The 19,478-nt window shown below is 41.3% G+C and overlaps 1 protein-coding gene across 1 annotated transcript in view; it reads right to left on the bottom strand.

The window, feature by feature from the left end:
- Tmc1 (transmembrane channel like 1) overlaps positions 1–19,478 on the bottom strand; it is a gene marked incomplete at its 5' end in the record, with an annotated part of 103,955 nt that overhangs the window by 39,202 nt on the left and 45,275 nt on the right. Inside the window, 3 exons of the mRNA XM_041662150.1 lie at positions 506–648; positions 16,027–16,125; positions 18,753–18,859. Coding sequence (XP_041518084.1) covers positions 506–648; positions 16,027–16,125; positions 18,753–18,859 — 349 coding nt within the window. The remainder of the gene's footprint in view (positions 1–505; positions 649–16,026; positions 16,126–18,752; positions 18,860–19,478) is intronic.

Raw genomic sequence — 19,478 nt, 5'->3', positions numbered from 1 at the left:
GCTTGCCTTCAAAGCTTAGGCATTGCATTTAGTGTCCGGATTCCAGAGCTTTGAAAAAGAAGGAAGGCAAAGACTTGAAGTTAAGGCAACCAGTCATCCATTTGCCAGGAATTCCCATGACTTTCAGACAGTATTGGCAAAAAGCACAAAGTACTTTCTTTTTTTACGTTCTAATTTTCCAACTAGATAATTTAAAATAGAGATTTGCCTCCATTTTCGAATAAGGATGCTGAAGTACAGGCAAGGTGACATGACGCCAGGAACCCAGAGCCTTGCACATGATACGCAAGTTTCTATCCCCAACCCTGTGTGTTGCCACATTCTAACCCTGAGGAGTGCTCCCAAAGGCCCTGTGATGTTAAACCCTTTTGTTTTTCAGGGTGGAAGAGTTTAACATCAATGCTCATTCATCTCCTACATGTTTGCTATCCTCTAGACATGAAATATCAATATTCAGTTCTCAGAATGATTCCGCCTGATTCCAGAAATCATATTAAAAACTTACGCTTTGAGGACAACCAGAAAGCTGTATCCAATGCACATAATGCCCACCAGGAAGTAGGAGAGAGGTAGCCGGAAATTCAGCCATCCAATCGTGCGTTTATTATCGTAGTAACCATAAAAGAGGACAGAGTACTGTGCCAGGCCCTAAAATCCAACAACAAAGCCACTTACTTAGCAGATGTTTTTAAGAGCAACACACACAAAAAAAGAAGGACTTTAAAAAGAATAATGAAATGACATTGATTTCCACTGAGGGCACAGTCTCACGTGAGCCCTCCTGTTTCGTCCTATAGAGTTAATGTTACCGTTGTCATATTGATTGGCAGCTATCTGAAATTCAGTGACTTCTAAATAGACAAAATGTTAACCAAGTATTGGCTTGCTCCAATGTGCAGCTATTATTGTGAAGGGTCCATTGAGTTAAACATCAAAACAAACTTCATGGTGCCATTTAAAGAATTTATATAATACACATGTCAAAGATCTCTGGAACATGCCTCCTTAAAATATTGCAGAGGGTCTATTTCCTGCCGCGTCAGCCATGATTAGATCCATTCTCCTTAGCCATAGAACTGTGTCTCAGATACTTGTGAGCAAAACTAAGCAGATGAGATGATATTGGAAGCAATGAGATTCCTTCAGGCCGACTGGCAGCATTTCCTCCTAACAGCCATGTTCATCTGTGCACTACATCTTACCCAAAAATTACCTGCCTGGGTAAGAGTCACCATTCCTCCAAAGTCACCAAATAATCCCCCTCTTTGTACCCAGAACACTGATGTTGTCTGATGCTACTTTCTCTCTCACATTGTCATTCTCATTATTGAATCATTGTTTCCATCACATCATATGATATATCCACCCCCCAGCGCTTGTCTGCCTTCTCTTCTTAGGGAATCACTGAAATAATCATCTTATTTTGTTAAATAATTGGACAGTTTGGGGCATCTTTCCGAAATCAAGTGAGTTGCTTTCAAAACTCTGACAAAAGCCAGTTAACTATCTTTATTATCATTTACATCAACCCAGTGGGAGGACTGTAAGACCTATCCGGGGAGAAAGAAGAAATAGGGTAGGGCAACAAAGAGAGAGATGAGGGAAAGTCCTAGAAGGAGAACAATGAGAAAAAATTGAGAAAGTTAACATAAACAAAGATCATGCCTAGTTCAAACACAGTGTTGGAAGGATCTAAGTTACTTGTTTCAAATTTTGTTTTTAATACCATGAGAACCAGCAGGAAATAAAATTTTTACACAAGCTCAAAATCTCAGATGGGTTCGTGGATCTAACTAAGCCAAGACAGGATGTGACAACTGCAGACAAAGATGCGCTAAGCCCCCCTGTACCACATAGGCTGCACCTTCATCCTTTATCTTACAAAATGAAGCCCTTCTGTGATGGCTAAGTCCCCAGAAATTCTATATGAAAGAGTTTCTGAGTGTGTCATTGGAGACGTATCTGATGAGATTAGCATTGGTGTAGGTAAATTCGGTAAAACAAATTGCCGTTTCCAACATGGAGCACCCATCCAATGAATATGGTGAGTATTACCGAATGCCCCGGCAGCAGTACCAGTCAATTTCTTTTGTTGATAATTCAGTAGCAGTAGAGCACCTTATTTCATTTCACAGAGCCATTCTGTGAGCCCTGAGAAGCTGCTGCTTCTGGGTCACTCATTCTTCCCCACCCTGATGTTTCTTTCATAATAGAAACTCTCTACCTATTCCATTCCCAGACATTCTCAAGTTCCTCACTGAAGCCCAAGGACCAGAAACAAGTCTGAGGGTAGAGCCCAAGTGATAAAAGGGAATGTCATCCTTCTCTTCTGGGAGCATACACTGGCTTTTTCTGCCCCTGCAAAAGGACACCTCTCCTGGCTCAAGGTCTTACTGCAAAACCTAATTTTCCCGAAAAGATACCACATTTTTCACATCTGGCTTAACCTTATTTTTTCCTCTGGCTACCTCACAACTTGGTTAGGTAATGGAGGAGTCATTTACCACAACATTGCCCCTCAATTAACAAATATGAATAATCAGTAGCTGCTACCCTGATGTGTATTTTTTAGGTAATCAAACTCAACCTTAAAGAAGTTAAGGAATTGGCCAAGTTCACACAGCAAGTCTATGACTGAATCTAAACATGAACCCACTTTGGCACAAATCCCATGCTTTTGAATACTGAGCTTTCCACTTCTCCTTGTACTTCCTTTGTCTTCCAAGAAGTGGATCATGTGAGTACCATATCTTCCCAAGGGAAGAAAGAAGCAAGGCATGCTACTCATCAAACAGGAGACGATGCTTGGTGTTGCCTGGGACTCTCTGAAAAGACCCTGGACATTTTTTTTAAAGGTTTCAGATAGCTTCATCCCTACGTCTGTAAATATTACAGTCTAACATCTTCTATAATTCATGATCACTACTATGAGAGCTAAGAAGATGCCCTGAAAAATAGCATGAGAAGCGAACACAGACCATGAAGAGCATCTGGCTAGGTTAGCATAAGAGTCACTAGAGACAGCTGGCTCATCTAGTTCCTGTCCCATTCAACATATGTTCAAAGGTGGCACTTCATAAATAGTAGATCATCCCAAAGTAGGAGAAATTCTTTTCTGATGCTCATGTGTGTGGTGGGAGGGCGGGGGAGGGGGGGTTGCTGATTATTCCCAAGCTTTCTTCAATTCACCCAATGCTATATGTGCAAGGAAGTGGATAAATGCAGGACTAAATTCAATTCTAATTTCGAAAGCTTTATCGAATTCCTCTAGGAAGTATAGTGATGGTTAAATATGAGTTGAGAGTCCCTCGAAGAGAAATAATCTCCCCTGCCATGCGGTGGGCATACCACATGTCTTTCCCCTTCTACAGCAGCAGACATCTGGAAGTTACCAAAATAGCAGCAACTCCTACCCCAGTCAAGGATGTATTCAGTTGCTATGTTAGTGGGCCCTGATTTCCCTGTGGGAGGATTGTCCTCTCCTCCCCAAATCTGTGACAGATAAACTACAGTCAGAGCCAAGCTCCAAATCAACACAGAAGATGCCTTTCCAAATCCGGGGCACGATGCCTTCTATGTCTTGTTTGAAGGCTGCAATTGCCATCGTCCACAGCCACCCACACATCACCAGAAAAAGTAAGGCTAGAAGTTTTGATTATCTTGTCACTAGGAATTAGCTTGTGTGTTTATGTAATATTTACTGATAACTCGGCATTTGGCAAATATAACACAGAGATAGAGGAGAAAACTGGATTACTGAACTCCTCAAGAGCTCTGCATGCAAAATATCCATATCAGAAGTATTTGTTACCTAAAATTGTATCTCTGTCTCTTACATATTTCATATAACACCAAATAAATACTGCCTTTGAAAGACAAAAATCTATCCCCCTACATGGTAAATGAATTTCATTATTTTTAGCAACTCTGGTTAATATGTCGTGAATGTCGGATGACTATTTTGTGGGCAAAAAGCTCATAAAGTTAAAATTGGTTTAAATAAAGGTAGGATTTACGAAGCATGGCACAGAAGCGACATGAGGAGGAGGTGGTCCTGCAGGAACTGAGGCCACGCACATGTCTACTTTGATCATTTACGTCTTCCAATTAAGGAGGTTGCAAGCGTGAGTGGAAGAGAGGGACAGGACCACTTTCTGAGAAAAGCAAAGGGTGTGGATGCTGATAACACCCAACAGGAGCCTTAGTTAATGTCTTAGGAACAGACTGGCCCTGACACACTGCATACTGTGAGCCACCAAGCTACCTCCACGATCCTAAGGAGATCCACTGTCTCCAGCCCAGTGTTTTGATCACATCTACACTTCCTTTCTTCCTATAGAAATGCAGATCCAGAAACCTAGATCAGACAGCGTATGGCTTGTGTTTGTTTAGTGATTAGTATTTTAATTAGTATGCAAAGTAATAGACTTCAAAATGACATCTTCATTGTTTTTGTCTTTCTCTTTCCCAGCCCTTCCTTGTGTGGTTTTATGGTCTATACCTCCCCTTTTCTCTCTCTCTTTCTCTCTCTCTCTCTCTCTCTCTCTCTCTCTCTCTCTCTCACACACACACACACACACACACAAATATCGTTCTTTCTGAGTCAAAACTTTACTTACAGAATAATTTCCAGCTCCTTTCTTTTTCCTCTGAGTATGGTGATGCCATCTTTCTTTACAGGGGAATAAAAGCCCATTGGGTATATACCACATCTTCCTCATTCATTCATCTGTGGCTAACAGTAACACTGAATACTGCCAAGGATGTGGTGAAACGCCCCCTTGTTTACTGCAATGGAACTATAAGCCCATGTAGCCACTGTGGAAATCAGTACAGAGGTTTCTCTAAAAACTCAAAATAATATTCCCGTATGACATAGTTTGTACCACTCCTGACACTATGTCATACCACAAGTGACTTACTACATGGCTCTTGATATAATGTGTGTCACAGAAAGACAAGGCAGGGTTTAGCCTCCACAGACTTTCTCATCAGCAGGTTCATGTCAAAAACTCCATTCCTCCAAGTTGTGACAAAATCCATTTGTTTTGCTGTCTACCTGTGGATCGATGCTTTTCTCTGCCTCCTGCACAGACCAGAGATGCTGACACAGCTTTCTTTGGTTTCTGGCTTGCAGATATCAGGTTTTTATCTTTGGTGCATTTTCTACCTCCAACAAAAGAATATTTGACCATGACCCCAGCAACTCTTATAAGGAAAAACTTTTAATTGCAGTGGCTTATAGTTTCAGAGGTTAATTCCATTATCATCCTGATGGGAAGCAGGGTGGCATGCAGGTAGACATGGTGCTGGAGAGGCAGCTAAGAGTTCTACATCCAGATCAGCAGGCAGGAGGAAGTGAATGTCACACTACCCCTGGCTTGAGCATTTGAGATCTAAAGTTCACCCCTTAGTGATAGATACACTTCCTCTAACAAAGTCAAACCTACTCCAACAAGGCCACACCTCCTAATAGTGCTACTCCCTATGGGCCAAGCCTTCAAACACATGAGTTTATTAGGGACCATTCCTATTCAGACCATCACATCTACCAAGTGCCAGACATTGCACTAATACCTAACAGACATAATCTCTTTTAGTTTTTCTACCAGCCTGGCTTATATTACAAGTAAAATATTTTACATGTGGTTATCAAAAGATCAGGGTTGTTGTCTGGCATCTCAAAGGCGGTGTGCAGTAAGATTCCAACTGAGGTGCATGTGAATTCCATAATGGAGTTTCTTTTACTAACTGCACTGTATTATAACTCTTCTGCCTTTTATAAAAAGTACTTGAATTTACCGGCCCCTGCCCCTGCCCTGTCTCTGCCTTTCAAGTGCCTGGATTAAAGGCTTGCACCATCATGCCCAGATACTTTTGTGTCCACAACTATCACTTGGATATGAATCTGAGCCCATAGTCCAGTGTCTATGGCATCTCTCTTTCCACCATGATGATGCACAGGGTGAATTAGCACATCCCAAACAATTTCTCAAACAGGCTTCTCGCTCCTTTCTCAGAGAGTGGCACCAAGTTACCTCTGCTAGAAACCTGGCCATTTACATTGTTGTTCCTCTTTCATCTATAGCCCATATCCAGGCAGTAGCTAAATCCTATAGGTTCTGCCTCATTTTTATATTGCACAGGGATACCTTCTCCGCCCTGCTGTCGCTGGAAGGCTCCTCAGTTGACTTTAAAAAGCCATTGTCTTATGGGTACCCGGAAATGGTTCAGTTGTCAAGTGTCTGCCACTAAAGCATAAAAGCTTTCAACATCCACACAAGAGCTGAGTCTCAGATTGAAGAAATGATTTGGTGGTTAAGAGCACCTGCTGCTCTTGCAGAAACCTTTGTTTGGTTACCCGAACCCACACCTAGAAGTTTACAGCCACCTGCACTCCAGTTCCTGGAAACCTGATGCCTTTTCTGGCTTCTGTGGGCACCAGTACACACAAGGTGCATATACAGAAAAGTAGACAAATGTCTACAACAATAAATACATGTTTCTAATGTCATACAGGTCATACAGAGAGAGACTGTCATGATCACAAAAGTCTTCACTAGGTAAATCTCATGTTCACATCCTGCTACAAGGCCCTTCTAGCCATCTACTTCCAGTTGGATACAGTCAGTGTCTTAGCATAATCAAATTGTCTTCCTGGGCTAGGGCTTCTGCTGACTTCTCAAGAGCCAGGTGTTAGAAAAACATCTAAGAATCTTCAGGTGCCTGGGGCTCCACCAATTACTGCCCCTCCTCTATTCCTCTTCTCACTTCAGTTTAGGGAGGGGAGATGACTTCTCTGCTTGGCAAACTGAAATTTACTGAACTGGTTCAGCCTAAAGGTAACTCCCTCCTGTAGCAAAGAAGCAAACCTCATGGTAAAAATGGTCTAATTCATAGTCCCATATTAGTGAGACCATCTGGCAATGGCTCTGAAATTGGTGACTCTATAAGCAATGGATATGGGATTTTTATGTCGATCTGCCTCTCCTTTCCACATCATTCAGAACTCAGAAATAGTTACAATTTGACAGATTTCTCTCAAAACTCTAGATAATAAAATTTCAGTAAACCTGAATATTGGACCCATACCGAAACGGCACTGTACTTTACGATGCCCAGAAGGTGTATCTGATCATTTGAGAATGTAGCATTGCGTAACAACTGACGGTTTGAACAACAAATTAGACCATAGCATCCCCATGGGCAGGGACAGGTTGGTTTTCTCGGCACTCCCAGTTTCTCCCATTCAGGGTGTTTGGCAATGGCTGAGTGAAGAAAGAAATCACTTCCAGGGATCGTTAGCAGCCCTCAGTCAGATTTGGCACCAGAAGATTGTCATCTAAATCATTCTCTCTAGACACCTGCTCTCTGCTTTTTCCTTTTCATAAATCACAGGTATCATTCAACACAGTAGCATGACAAGTATAATTTCATGTTCCAATTTTGTGAATTAAACCATCAAAAGGTATCCAAGAGACACTAAAGTTGCAAAAAGAAAAAGCTAATTTGTCTGTACCATCTAAAACTCGTATCTTAAAAACTTGAGACGATCTCAAGTGTTGCAAAGATACGGGATGAGTATTGTTTCTTTCCATCAGCTGGGGAAATAACTCAAAGACAGAGCACTTGCTTATGTAAGCACGAGATGTACAAGTCTCTGAGTTTGATCTATAGCCGTACACACACACACGCGCGCACGCGCCCGTGTATACACATGTGCACACACAAATTTTTTTTGTTTGTTTGCTCTGAAAATTGGAGGCTGAAAAAATCACATGTGGGAGTTTCATTGGTCAGTTGTCTTCTGCACTTGGGGATGTAAGTTAGTAGGTTCTGGGGTTATAATCTAATTTACTGGTTTTTAAATACCAGGGAACCCTGCCAGGCAAGCCCAGCTTTTGACACAGTCCCAGTAACTCATCAGAACATACTGATAGATTTCTCCCTACTCTACTCCTAGTCACCTGTCTACTCTCAATTCAGTAGGTCCCTTGACCTCTTGAAATGAAGCCTTATGTCACTATCCACCAATGGCCTGCTCAAATCACTTTCAATTACTCTAAGAAAAAAATATATATTTTAGATTTGTGAGACTGTAACACGGTTCGACCCTTTCACATCTCTCCAGTGCCCTGGGCCCCTGCTTTCCCTCTTTCTGAGCTCCACTTTCACTGTTCTGAGTCAGGCCCAGACTGAAGCAACCCATCCCCGCCACAGGATCTTTGCACTTGCTGCTGCACGTACTAGCATGCTTGGCCTTTCTCAAGTCAGGACAGCAGGTGACTCTCCAGCATGCAAAGGGTTATTTTCTCAGAAATAACTCTTCCTCTCGCTGATGTCTTTCCCTTGGCCCTGTCAGGTTCCTCAACACAGGTCTCCTAAAATCTATGTTTCTTCCATAGCAGCTGCTGTTACTGGTTTTGTTTTGGTTGGTTTGGTTTGGTGGTGTTATTTGGCTATTCTGCTCATTTTTTCGTATTCCTGAAGACAGAAGTTTGGTTGGGCTTTGCTCAGCTTTGCCTCTCACCTGGCTAAGGCTTCTCAAATGTTTGCTGAGTGACTCAAAAGATGACTCATTTCTGTTATAACACCCAAAGAAAGAATGTTGTTTTCATGAGGTCAGCACAGCAAGCCCCAGCCCCCAAGGGCTTCACAGATATTTTCAGCAGGAAGCCTCATCTTTGCTGGCCAGGTGCGGCTTGAACTGTAGCAATGGAATCTGGAATTTGTTGCCCAAAGCAAAGGAAGGCACAATAGGACATGAGATCTCAACTCCACAATCTAGGAAAACAAGAAATCTAAAAGCAGACCAAAGAAACTCTCTCATTAGTTACGCGGGTTTTAATGAAGTCTTGGAGAAACAGGATGAACAACTAAAGAACCAAGAAAAAGATCTCAGTTGTAAAATAAATAGTAAGTTGTTTCTTCCTTTAAAGACCCTAGGAGAGCCCATTGAGCAAATGGTGCTGGATATTGAGGAAGTGAGGCAAATATGGTAGCTAAGGGTGGACAGCCTTAGATACTGCCAGTCCCTGGCCATGTGTCCCTACAGTATTCTACCCTGTTCCATGAAGGCTACACGAATGTCACTAGACCCACAGATGAGATGCTCCTCGCCCTTTCCGGTCAAAGGCTATCAAAGGGAAGACCCGGATTTCTGTGTGGAAATGTACAAACTTGTCTTTCTCCCCAAGAAGCTGAGCCTGCTGTTTGGGATCATGTCACCAAGGAAGGATTATGTAAGAGGTGGATGCCTGCTGACCCAGCCCTGGAAGTAAGCTTAAACAATAACCGTGGCAAAGCGACCATGCTGCCAGGGTTTTATTTCTGTTGAAGTTAAAAGGAGGTTAAGTCAGTTCCAGGCCATCAGACCTCTTGGGAGCACGTGTGCTGCTCAGCTCCTTCCAGAGACAGTCTCCAGCTTTCATACTTAGGATCCATCATGACGCTTCACATTGAGGCCACATATGATGCACATACAATGTGCAGCCAGTCGCTGAACATATGGGGCATATTTGATAGAAGCAGGTTATGGTGGACCAGTACAAACTCCCTCAAACTTCAGACTGCCCCAAACAGTATTTCTTCTTTAGTTTCCTTTGCATGGGTCAGACTTGTCATGATTTGTGGTTGTTCTCTTTGTCTAGGCCCTGCCTCCTTTTCCTTCCTTTTCTATAAAAATTTCTCCCTCAAATACCTTCTCATGTAACCTGGTTTTGTTTCTTATTTCTTGAGAAAACTAAAGCCATTTGTATCTAAATTTACTCCCTGAAAATAAAGATGCATTTGGGATACTTAAATAGAGAATATATTATCCTATGTAGAAGTCACAAAAAAATCTCTCTGAGTGTGGTCAACACAGTAAGAGAAGAAGAAGCTGACCTGAGCTGTGTCCAGAGTAAACAGTGTTCCTTTGGAAAGAGCTGTTGACACTGGGTAAACAAGAAACCAAACCCCTATCTCTCAACATTCCTACCACTGCAAACCAAGGTCCTTTGAGGACAAGCTTCAGGGAGGGGATATGAAGGAACTAGGCTTGAGATGAGATGTCAAAATAAAACAAACAACTTGACATGGAAGTCAACCAGATTTTAGTTAGAATTTCAGCACGCCCGTTAATTATCTGTGTTGTCTTTGGCAACTGTAAATATATTAATAGCCTCTATCCTGAAGACTTGTTATGAAGACAAAATGCAATGTTAAATATAAAATTTAATGCTCATGGCTTTGTTATCTCTTCTCTCCTGGCCTTTTTAAAGGCTTCTAAACTCCCTAGCATCCTTATGACCAGTACAATGGAAGGCAAAGTCAACTCACTGTTTACCCATCCACACTGTGCAAGACACCTTCAAGCTAAAAAGCTGAGTGCATTCCTTTTTATTCTAAGCATGTTATTTCAAGGCTGTGATTTCAGTGTCCACTGCCAGCTTAAAAACCTTACAAATTTCAACCTTGTTCCACCTTCCTTCTCCTTACTAGGATACTGAAACTATGGTTTCTCCCCCTTTTCCCACATCATCCCTATGTCTCCAAGAGCTCTGCCAACAGAGGCATCCTCTGTCTTCCCAACTGCTGTACTCTGCATGTGGACTGCCCAGCCCCAAAGCCCATGTGTTAAAGGTTTTCAGGCCAAGACCAGTGGGAGACAGTCTCTAAGGAGAGCTCATTGCGAAGAGTCAGGAAGTAAACTCTTCAAGGGATGGCCTCTTCCTCTGCTTTTGCTTTGAGGCTGGAGATGAGCAGTGTGCTCCACAACCAACTCCCTACCTTTGTCACCTGCACCAGGTAAGCAAAGCCACAAGTCTCTCTGACTTTGGGACAGACTCGCCAGAGCAACAAGCAAAGTAAGCCTTTTCTCTATATAAATCAATTATCCCAGCTATTTCCTTGTTGTGATAGAATGATTATTAACACAGACTCAGAATCCCTTTTCTAATTCAACTAATTCCAATTATAACATTTCTGCCTATTTAGTTTATAGCATACATATTAGTCTCTCTGTTTCTTGCTATTTTCATAAAATAGATTTCCCTCCTGAACAGTATGACCTATCATTAGGCACTCAATAAATGGATCAAAATCACTTTGCTCTGTGAGTGATGATTTCTGGCTCTGAAGAACCATAAAACTGGTTACTTTCACACTGCCACATGATACGTGTCTATACTAATGAGAGGTCTTGATGAGTAGAAGAACGTGCTTTAAAGACACAGCTGAGCTAGAGTGGAGGCTCTGAGATTCCCAACTGGAGTTCACTATATTAGAAGTTCCTTAGAACATTCCTACTTCTTCCCCAGTTTTTCTGACCCTTTCTGTTTAGTAGATTCTTCTACCACAAGAGGTCATGCTTGCATCTACTTTTAGTGTTCTGTAATTGCAGACTAAAGGGCTTGCTTTCCTTCCTTTGCCTGGAAGAAGCTACCTAACCCATGGCGTAACTGCCCATCTACCGGTCATCTCAGCCCTGGACCTGAACACACTTTTCCTTCCTGGTTACTTCTATGGAAGCCAGAATGAAGAGTTTCCTATGTTTTCCTCTGAGGAAGCATGATGGAATTCTGAACTTACCTTATGATATAGAGAAAAATTCCTCTGTAAAGACACTGTACAGATGAACAAGTCAAAACTCGGGCAAGATGTTAGAAGTCTGCCTTTTCATACGAGGTACAGATTTGTAAAGGACAAGTTTACTACTGAGGTAGGAAAGAGGATCAAACTGCTTTGGTCCCTTCCCTCTGGGATGGACACAGCATTGACAAAGCCAATCGATTTTCGAGAAACAGCCATGAGAATTCTATTGAAAATTAGGGCAGGAAAGTTGCTGCGGGTACACAGAACACAAGTAGAAAATTAGATTAGGACTTGCTCAGCCAACCCGAGCTCACTTTTCTCCATGTCTAATCTTGGGCATGGAGTGGATGATTTCTACAGTAATTCCATGTATAAAATTCTGCATTCCTAATAAAAGTTCTAATTCCTTCAGGGCCTCTGGCAGGGTTGTGCTAAGACTCCAACCCTGTCATTTACGACCAGAGGAACTGAGGGAAAATAGCAAGGCCCTGGAGCCCCTAGACTCCCCATTTGTAAAGCAGGAACGATCAAGTTCACCTTTCCTAGAATAAAGATTAGTTATAAAGAAAATTATCTTTTTGGTTGTTAAACTACTAGCTTTGATCTACTCTGTAATCTATTAAGCTATAGTTATCATTATCTACATAGTTATCTATGCAACTGTTACCACCCCAGTCATTTCTGTTTATGCTAGGGTGGGTGAATTCTTTTTCCTGACACAAATGGAAAAAAGCAAATACTCCTGACATTAGTCAAAGACTTTCCCTACCAAAGTTAGAATAAAATCCTTGACTAAATCAATGCAGAAAATGGTTCCCAAACTTCAAGACCCATAAAACTTAAACATCTCATAAAATAACAATATTAATGTTTCTGTAGAAATAATCATATTTGATGACCAATTAGCTAATCTTATTTCCCATGGATCCTTCAGCAAATCCTCATTAGATTCTGACTGCACTTATTTATTTGGTTATTATAATATAAAAGACCTCTCATTACCTTGCCCTAACCACAAATCCAGCCTTGTCTGATACAATAAGCCTTGTGCAGCCATTCTGTTTCCTAACTGCTGTTTGCTTTCTAAGCCAAACAGAAAGACAAATACCACATGTTCTTACTTATGTGCAGCCTAATCAAGCAAACACAAAGAAACGAGAAGTGGAATGGAGCCTAGGGAAGGGAAGATCTGGGTACGATAATTAAAGGACACAGAACCTCACTCAGGCAGGAAGATTATATATGAGACTTTTAAATCTGTTGCAAAACACAACAGACATAACAAATAACCAAGTCCTAGGCACTTAAATAATATTAAGATAGTTAATTTCAAATGTTCTCATCATTAGATATTTGACATCCACGATAGGTTAATTAGCTTGATTTAGTCATTTTATGTTGTATTAAAACATTGTAACATCACTTTGTACCCTATAAAATATGCAACTATGCTGTCAATATATGATAAGAAAATGTGAATTAAATTTACAAAGAAATACTGTGACAATTTCAATAGAGAACACTAGAATCAAAAGGAATAAGAATGTCAACTGGTAAAGATAAGGAGGAGTATGTTCCTTAAGCTCTGTTGTGGAAACACTTAATGTGCAGCAGCTACTCTGGACACCAGTAACTTCCTAAAATGTTAGGCACATATATACCCAGTAACTCCACTGAGACTTCTCCAGACCACAGAAATGAAAGTGTATGTCCACAAGCAGCATTTAAAGCAAATACTCACAGCAGATATAATTACTCAAAATAACCAAAACATCAGGAAAACACAGTAAATGAACAAACAAAGGAAATTAAAGCCATGGAATACAGTGTTCCTGGCAATAAATTGCAATGTATGTATAATTTAAGGAAACCAAAAATATAATAAATGAAAGATATCAGACTACAAATATGAAGTGTCACATGATTGCATTTATTCCTTTAAAAATTCTAGAAAAGGCAGAACCATAACAAAAAAAGAAATAGATGCAATAGTTGTATAAGATTGGGAGGTGAGGGCTAGGGCTAGACTACAGACAGGCTCCTTGGGTGGTGAGGGAAGTGTTTTAATGCTCAATTGTGATTCCTGCTGCATAGACTCACTTGAAATTATTAAATCATACACTTACATTGGTGAGTGAATTTAATGTTATGTAAATTATACCACCATGAAACTCAAAAGTTTAAAGTCTCAAACTTAGAAGTGCCAATCAAAGACTATCTCGAGTTAAAACTCAGCTCTTCTCAAGTCGAATTAATCACATGCAGTGACTTGAAAGAAAATGGTCCCCACAGGCTCTTACATTTGACTACTCAGTTCCAAGTTGGTGGAACTGTTTAGGAAGGACAAGGAGGTGTGAGCTTGCTGGAGGAGGTTCATCAGTAGGAACAGTTTTTGAGGTTTCAAAGGACTCATATTATTCCCAGTGTATGCTCTGACTCCTACTTGTGGATTAAGATGTGAAGTCTCAGCTGCTGTTCCTGCTGCCTATGTTTACATTTTCAGTCTACCATCATAGACCATAGCCCTTGGGAACCAGAAGCCCAATTAAACTTTTATAAGTTGCCTTAGGCATAGTATCTTACCACAGCTAGAGAGAAGTAACTAAGACACCACCCCTGACCAGGACTCTCCAGAACCCTCTGATTGTTATTCTTGTTCCCACTGTGCAAACATGGTGTATGGCACACACATACTAGTTACCTATCTTCCTCCTATTACCACGAGTACAATCAGTCAAGATCCACATCACTCTATTTTTATAAGGCCGATGCATGCTTATATTCAGTGAATAAATGCTGACTTGAAATGTCCAATTAGGGTGACCAAAGATTCAAAATGGCACCTTTACTTCTTAGTCTATGCTTTATGCTTCCTTGGTAGCTCACCATGTCCTCCTAGAGACTGGATTTCCATCTGAAAATCTGGGTCTTCTGGTACTGATCACATAAATTCATTTCTGTGGTTTTTATCATATAGATCTAAAAAAATCTTTGCCTCACTCAGTATTGCTGGTTATGAGAGTCACAATGCTAACTGTCACCTGTTTCATTAATTTAAGAAAAAAGGTCTAGAAATAGTCAAACCATAGAGAAAGTAGGGTTCATGAGAGCCATCCACCAGTTTGGTGAGGACCATATTAAGAGCTGGAAAGAATATGGAGCAGCCATCTTCCTGCCTTAAGAAGCTCAAAGTTTAGAAACCAAAATTTCTGTGAATTCACATGTTAACAATGAAGAGTAAATCAGGTTTTTATATCCTTAGCACATCAAATATGCAAAATTTGATGCTCGGTCAAAATTTTCCAAAAAAAGATCTAATTATCAATTTCCTAAACTTTGCCTGAGAACTTTCCTACTGACATGCTTCCAAGCATCTCTGATCTGGTTAGTATTCTGAAAACAATTCATAGAATTACATCATTACAGACTTGAGTCATACCCCAAAATAATCTTTTAATTGACAGGAATAAGTCTGTGCTACAGTAATGAAAAGTTCTAACTTGCTTTTTGTTGCTGTGCTAAAACACTGACCAAAATCAGCTTAGGGAGAAAAGGATTTCTCTCATCTGATATATTGTAGTTCATCATCCTGGGATGCCAAGGCAGAATTCAAGGCAGGAACCTGGAGGAAGGAACTTAACAAAGTAGATATTTATGGAGGAAAAATGCCTGTGGGCATTCTTGGCCTGCTGCCTTTCTGAAATAGTCCAAGCCCACCTACCCAGGAGTAACACTACCCATAGTGGGCTGAACCCTCCCACATCAATCATAAATTAAGAAAATGCCCCCACAGACTTCCTCATAGGCTAACCTGATAGCTGTAATTCCTTAGTTTAGGTTTTTTCTTAAAACAGACTACGGTAGTGAATAAGACTAACTTCAGTACTATAATAGAATAATATTTATTTCAATACTACAGCAAAGTAGTGCTTATTTTACTATTAGAATTTGGTATTTCTCAGGATATAAATGTTTAACTTGATTTAGCAGTGACAAGTAATATTATGCATGAATCTTGTATAGAATTGTGAAGAGGTTAATATCAAGTAAAAAAATAAACTCCCAAAGAATCCCATGAGATTTTTTTCAAAAGCACATTTGCAAATTCTTCTTCCTTTGTTCTTTTCCAAAGGGACAATAAGGAATATTTGACTGAAATCTTTGGAATCTGAACTCATCTTTAACCCACAGTCAATATTCCTACATAATCATATAATGTGTGTAAACCTTATTCATACACAAACACACACTTCTACACATACAGTCTTTTATAACAGGAGGCAGGGACATATCTCTTAAGACATTCTACTAGCCCTGTAAGAGGCCACAGTGTTTCAGGACAACAGCAACAGAGAAAAGCTGTTTCCCCTATGAATGGTTGCATCATCACAGAGTTGTATCATATCCCCAAATGATTTTTAAATGGTCGTGAATATGTGTGGAAACACTTACATTGAAGTCGTACAACACGCCAAAGTTGGCTGCAGATGCCTCTTCAGCTCTTGGGACTGTTTTTCTAGGTAAGCTGCCATATGGTAAACCCCAGAGGTACTGGTTGAAGCAAAAAAGAGCAGTTAACAATTGGACACAAAATCTGAGTGACACATGTGATCACAAATGGTTTCATTTAAAAACACTTCTGAACGCTTTGCATTTGGACTCTGTGGGTCTCCATGTGGGGTCTCGTTTTCTGGGAATCCACAAAGTCCAGAATTAAGAACAAAGGAAGTAAAGCCCCTGCACCCTCAGTTCACTGGATGAAGAGCAGAGCAAGCCAACCACAGTCACCAGGAGGCTTGCTGGGGAGCCCATGCTCATGACCACCATGGTAGTAACCACATGTAGAAGAGGAGAGGTAGTCTTGGGGGACACCTCAGTGTTCGGCAAAATGGTACGACCCATAGTTTCATGGGAGAGTTTCAGGAGAGGAGGTGGAAGGAGGGTTCAATGGAAGGGACCAAAGCCTCAGGAAAACCAACCTTGTAATCAATCAGAGGGGATCTCCTGGGAGCACACACTCACGTCCTGACTACAGCAGCCCCTGTGCCATCTCCACGGGAATCTATGCTATGAGCTAGCAGAGAAGCCGTGTGATGGAGAACAGCACTGGAGAGCAGTGGGTTAGGAATAAGGCAAGTTCTCAGGAAAGCACCCTAAAGCATCATCCATCCCCAACAGGTGGCCAAGCAAAAGATGTTTCAGATGTGAAAAGAACTTTCCCTCTCTTTGAGTGAGTTAGTAAGCGCAGGTTAAAACCTGGGCTCAGAGGCTGTCCAAACAAATGCTAGGAATTAATCCCTGATGATTCCATTTGTACAAAGGGTATGATCTTGCACTACAGTACTTTGGCTTCTTCGGCTTCCTAAAAAGAACAGAAGAAGAAGTGCTTTCTCCACACAGGGCTTCACTCCAAAGTTGAGAGGCGCAGAGAACAAACATAATCAAGTTGTTGGGCTTGTAGAGAGACATGTAAGTCTGGGACAAAAGACCACATGCCTCAGAACAATGCTAGGTGGGGCTGCTGGGTAAAGGCAGCTCTGAAATATGACTGTGTGGTTGGAACATGCTTAGCTCTGGTCTCTGGTGTTTCTGCACAGTTAACACACAGGGAGCTCGTCATCTTTTGTTCCTATTCAGAAGTTGGAAATCATATTCCAGGAAACAAGATGTCCTTTAGTATCTTGCATACATGTACATGCACACACACACACACACACACACACACACACACACACACAGAGGTATCCAAAGGCAGGATAATTCCCAGCTCACTCCAGCGTGCGCACTGTGCTTTACATAATCTTGTAGAGTTCAAAGAATTAACAACAGCATTTTATTCCCTCTGTGCGGAGCTGGCCCAGCATGTGAGGAAAAGACTCCAGGCTCTACCTGCCTCTGAAGCCAAGGAGAGTAGCAGCAGGCAGAGATGGAGTGCAGAGTTTCGGGTTTCCTTAGATAGAGGAGCAAAAATAAAGCATGGCTTCATCTGAGATGGGTGAGATACGCACATTTGGCTGCACTGCCTGAAAATTTTAACTTGGGTAAGAATCTATTCCCACTGTCTCCTGAGCCAAGCAGACTTCGAAGCCCCAGAATTGTCATGGGAATTATAAAACTAGCTGACTAAAATGAAAATCTGGATGATAAAAGAAACATGGGTCCTAAACGCAGGCCAATTTACCAAAAATACTAAATAACTTAGCTATCATTAATAACTTATGTAAAACCTAATCTAGGTGTTTGAGGCATACACAGGTCGAAAATCTCTACAATCTCCTCATGATCTTGTGAGGCTCTGTATACAGAATGTGAAAGGACTTTGCTCTGTGGGAAGCCAGCATCTCTTTAGGGCTGTAAGATAATATTATTCTGCTCCTGAGGAGCCTTGTTACAAATGTTGGAGAACTCATTGACTTTAAACAGGGTGGACTATTGACAATGTTGTATTGAACAAATTGGTTTTAAAATACTGGTAGCAGAACAGGTTCTGTGCAGGGTAAACAAATTTGCACCCAGTTTTAGAAGGATAAGCACCCCAAGACACCTGAGTGGCTTCATATGGTGGTGCCAGCAAGCACCCTGGTGGTTTGGCCTCAACTCAGTCCTCCCACATCAGCTCAGGGTTTTGTTTCTCCTTCAGCCTAGGCCCTCTGTTTTCCTGATTTTGATCTTAAAACACTCCATGATCAGTGACCCCCATCAAGTGTGTGTATGGGACAAATGAAGCTTTATTGTCGGAGAATCCCACTGCTGTTGTGCTCCTCCAGTTTACAAAGCTAGGCCTCTCAGTTGTATGAAGAAGAACTTGGAAAGCAAATTTTGAAAAAGTAAATACAGCTCAATAGGCATCCCACTGACCAATGGTGCTTAACACTGAACCACAAACCAATGTGATTTTGATTAAACCATGATTTTCCCCACCTAAAGCACATACTTAGACATAAACACAGCTTGTTATATATAATTCTATGAGGGTCACATACTCTTGGAGCAAGGACCTTTGGCTATGGGCACTGTTTTGAAGGTAAGTCTGTTAATCCTATCAGTTGTGAAATGACCATAGCTAGTCTGTCATGTTACTCTAAAAGGAGCAGGGAGGTTTGGGGGTAGGACAGAAGGAGCGCACTCACGTAAAACTATTTTTCAGTATCTCTTTCAAGCAGGAAGTCACAGCTTACCTCTGGTAACATGATGAGGCTAAATGTCAGGATGAAGAGAACCATGTTAACACCATACATCCACCGCAGGAACAAAAAGTATGAGGCCACCGATGAACCAAACTGACCTATTGCAAAAAAAGTGCAAAGGTTGGAAGAAAGTCAAAACAACAACAACAAAGCAGTAGCTTTATCTTAGTGGCCCTCCAAAGTAAATCTAGTCAGAAACAGAAAGATGGTTCCGCAATGAAGAGCTCTCACTACTCTGCTCCACCAGATGAGGAATTCAGCTCCCAGCACCCACATCAAACAACTCACAATTGTCTATTACACCAGAACCAGGGAATCAGACATCTTCTTCTGGCTAACCAACAACCTGCACACATCTGCACACACATCCCCAACACACACACGCACACACACACACACACACACACACAAATAAAAATAAAATTAAAAAACTGGAAGTACATCTGCTAACTGACATGCCATTGGACCATTTCATATTGGCAATTTTCCCACTCTTTTCTCTTGGAAAGAATATTTCAAAGGCATGGCAGCACTCCATAGGGAGCAGAATGAATCTGTAGCTTTACAGTAAAAAGCAAAGTGCAGCCTACACCTTCAGGGTCTATCTAAGGAAGGGTTTCCCTTTGGTTAGAAGCTACAATTACCACACATAGTGTGTGCATTAGTCCTTGAGTTCAGCAAGGAGACATGTAAACACAGTAGCTCTAGTTCCCTGAC

This window comes from Microtus oregoni, unplaced genomic scaffold (assembly GCF_018167655.1).
Source record: "Microtus oregoni isolate MIOR12 unplaced genomic scaffold, Mior012 000012F_ref0000307, whole genome shotgun sequence".
NCBI classification, from domain to species: domain Eukaryota; kingdom Metazoa; phylum Chordata; class Mammalia; order Rodentia; family Cricetidae; genus Microtus; species Microtus oregoni.
The sequence above is the reverse complement of the archived record's forward strand: the minus strand, read 5'-3'. Positions and strand labels throughout refer to the sequence as shown.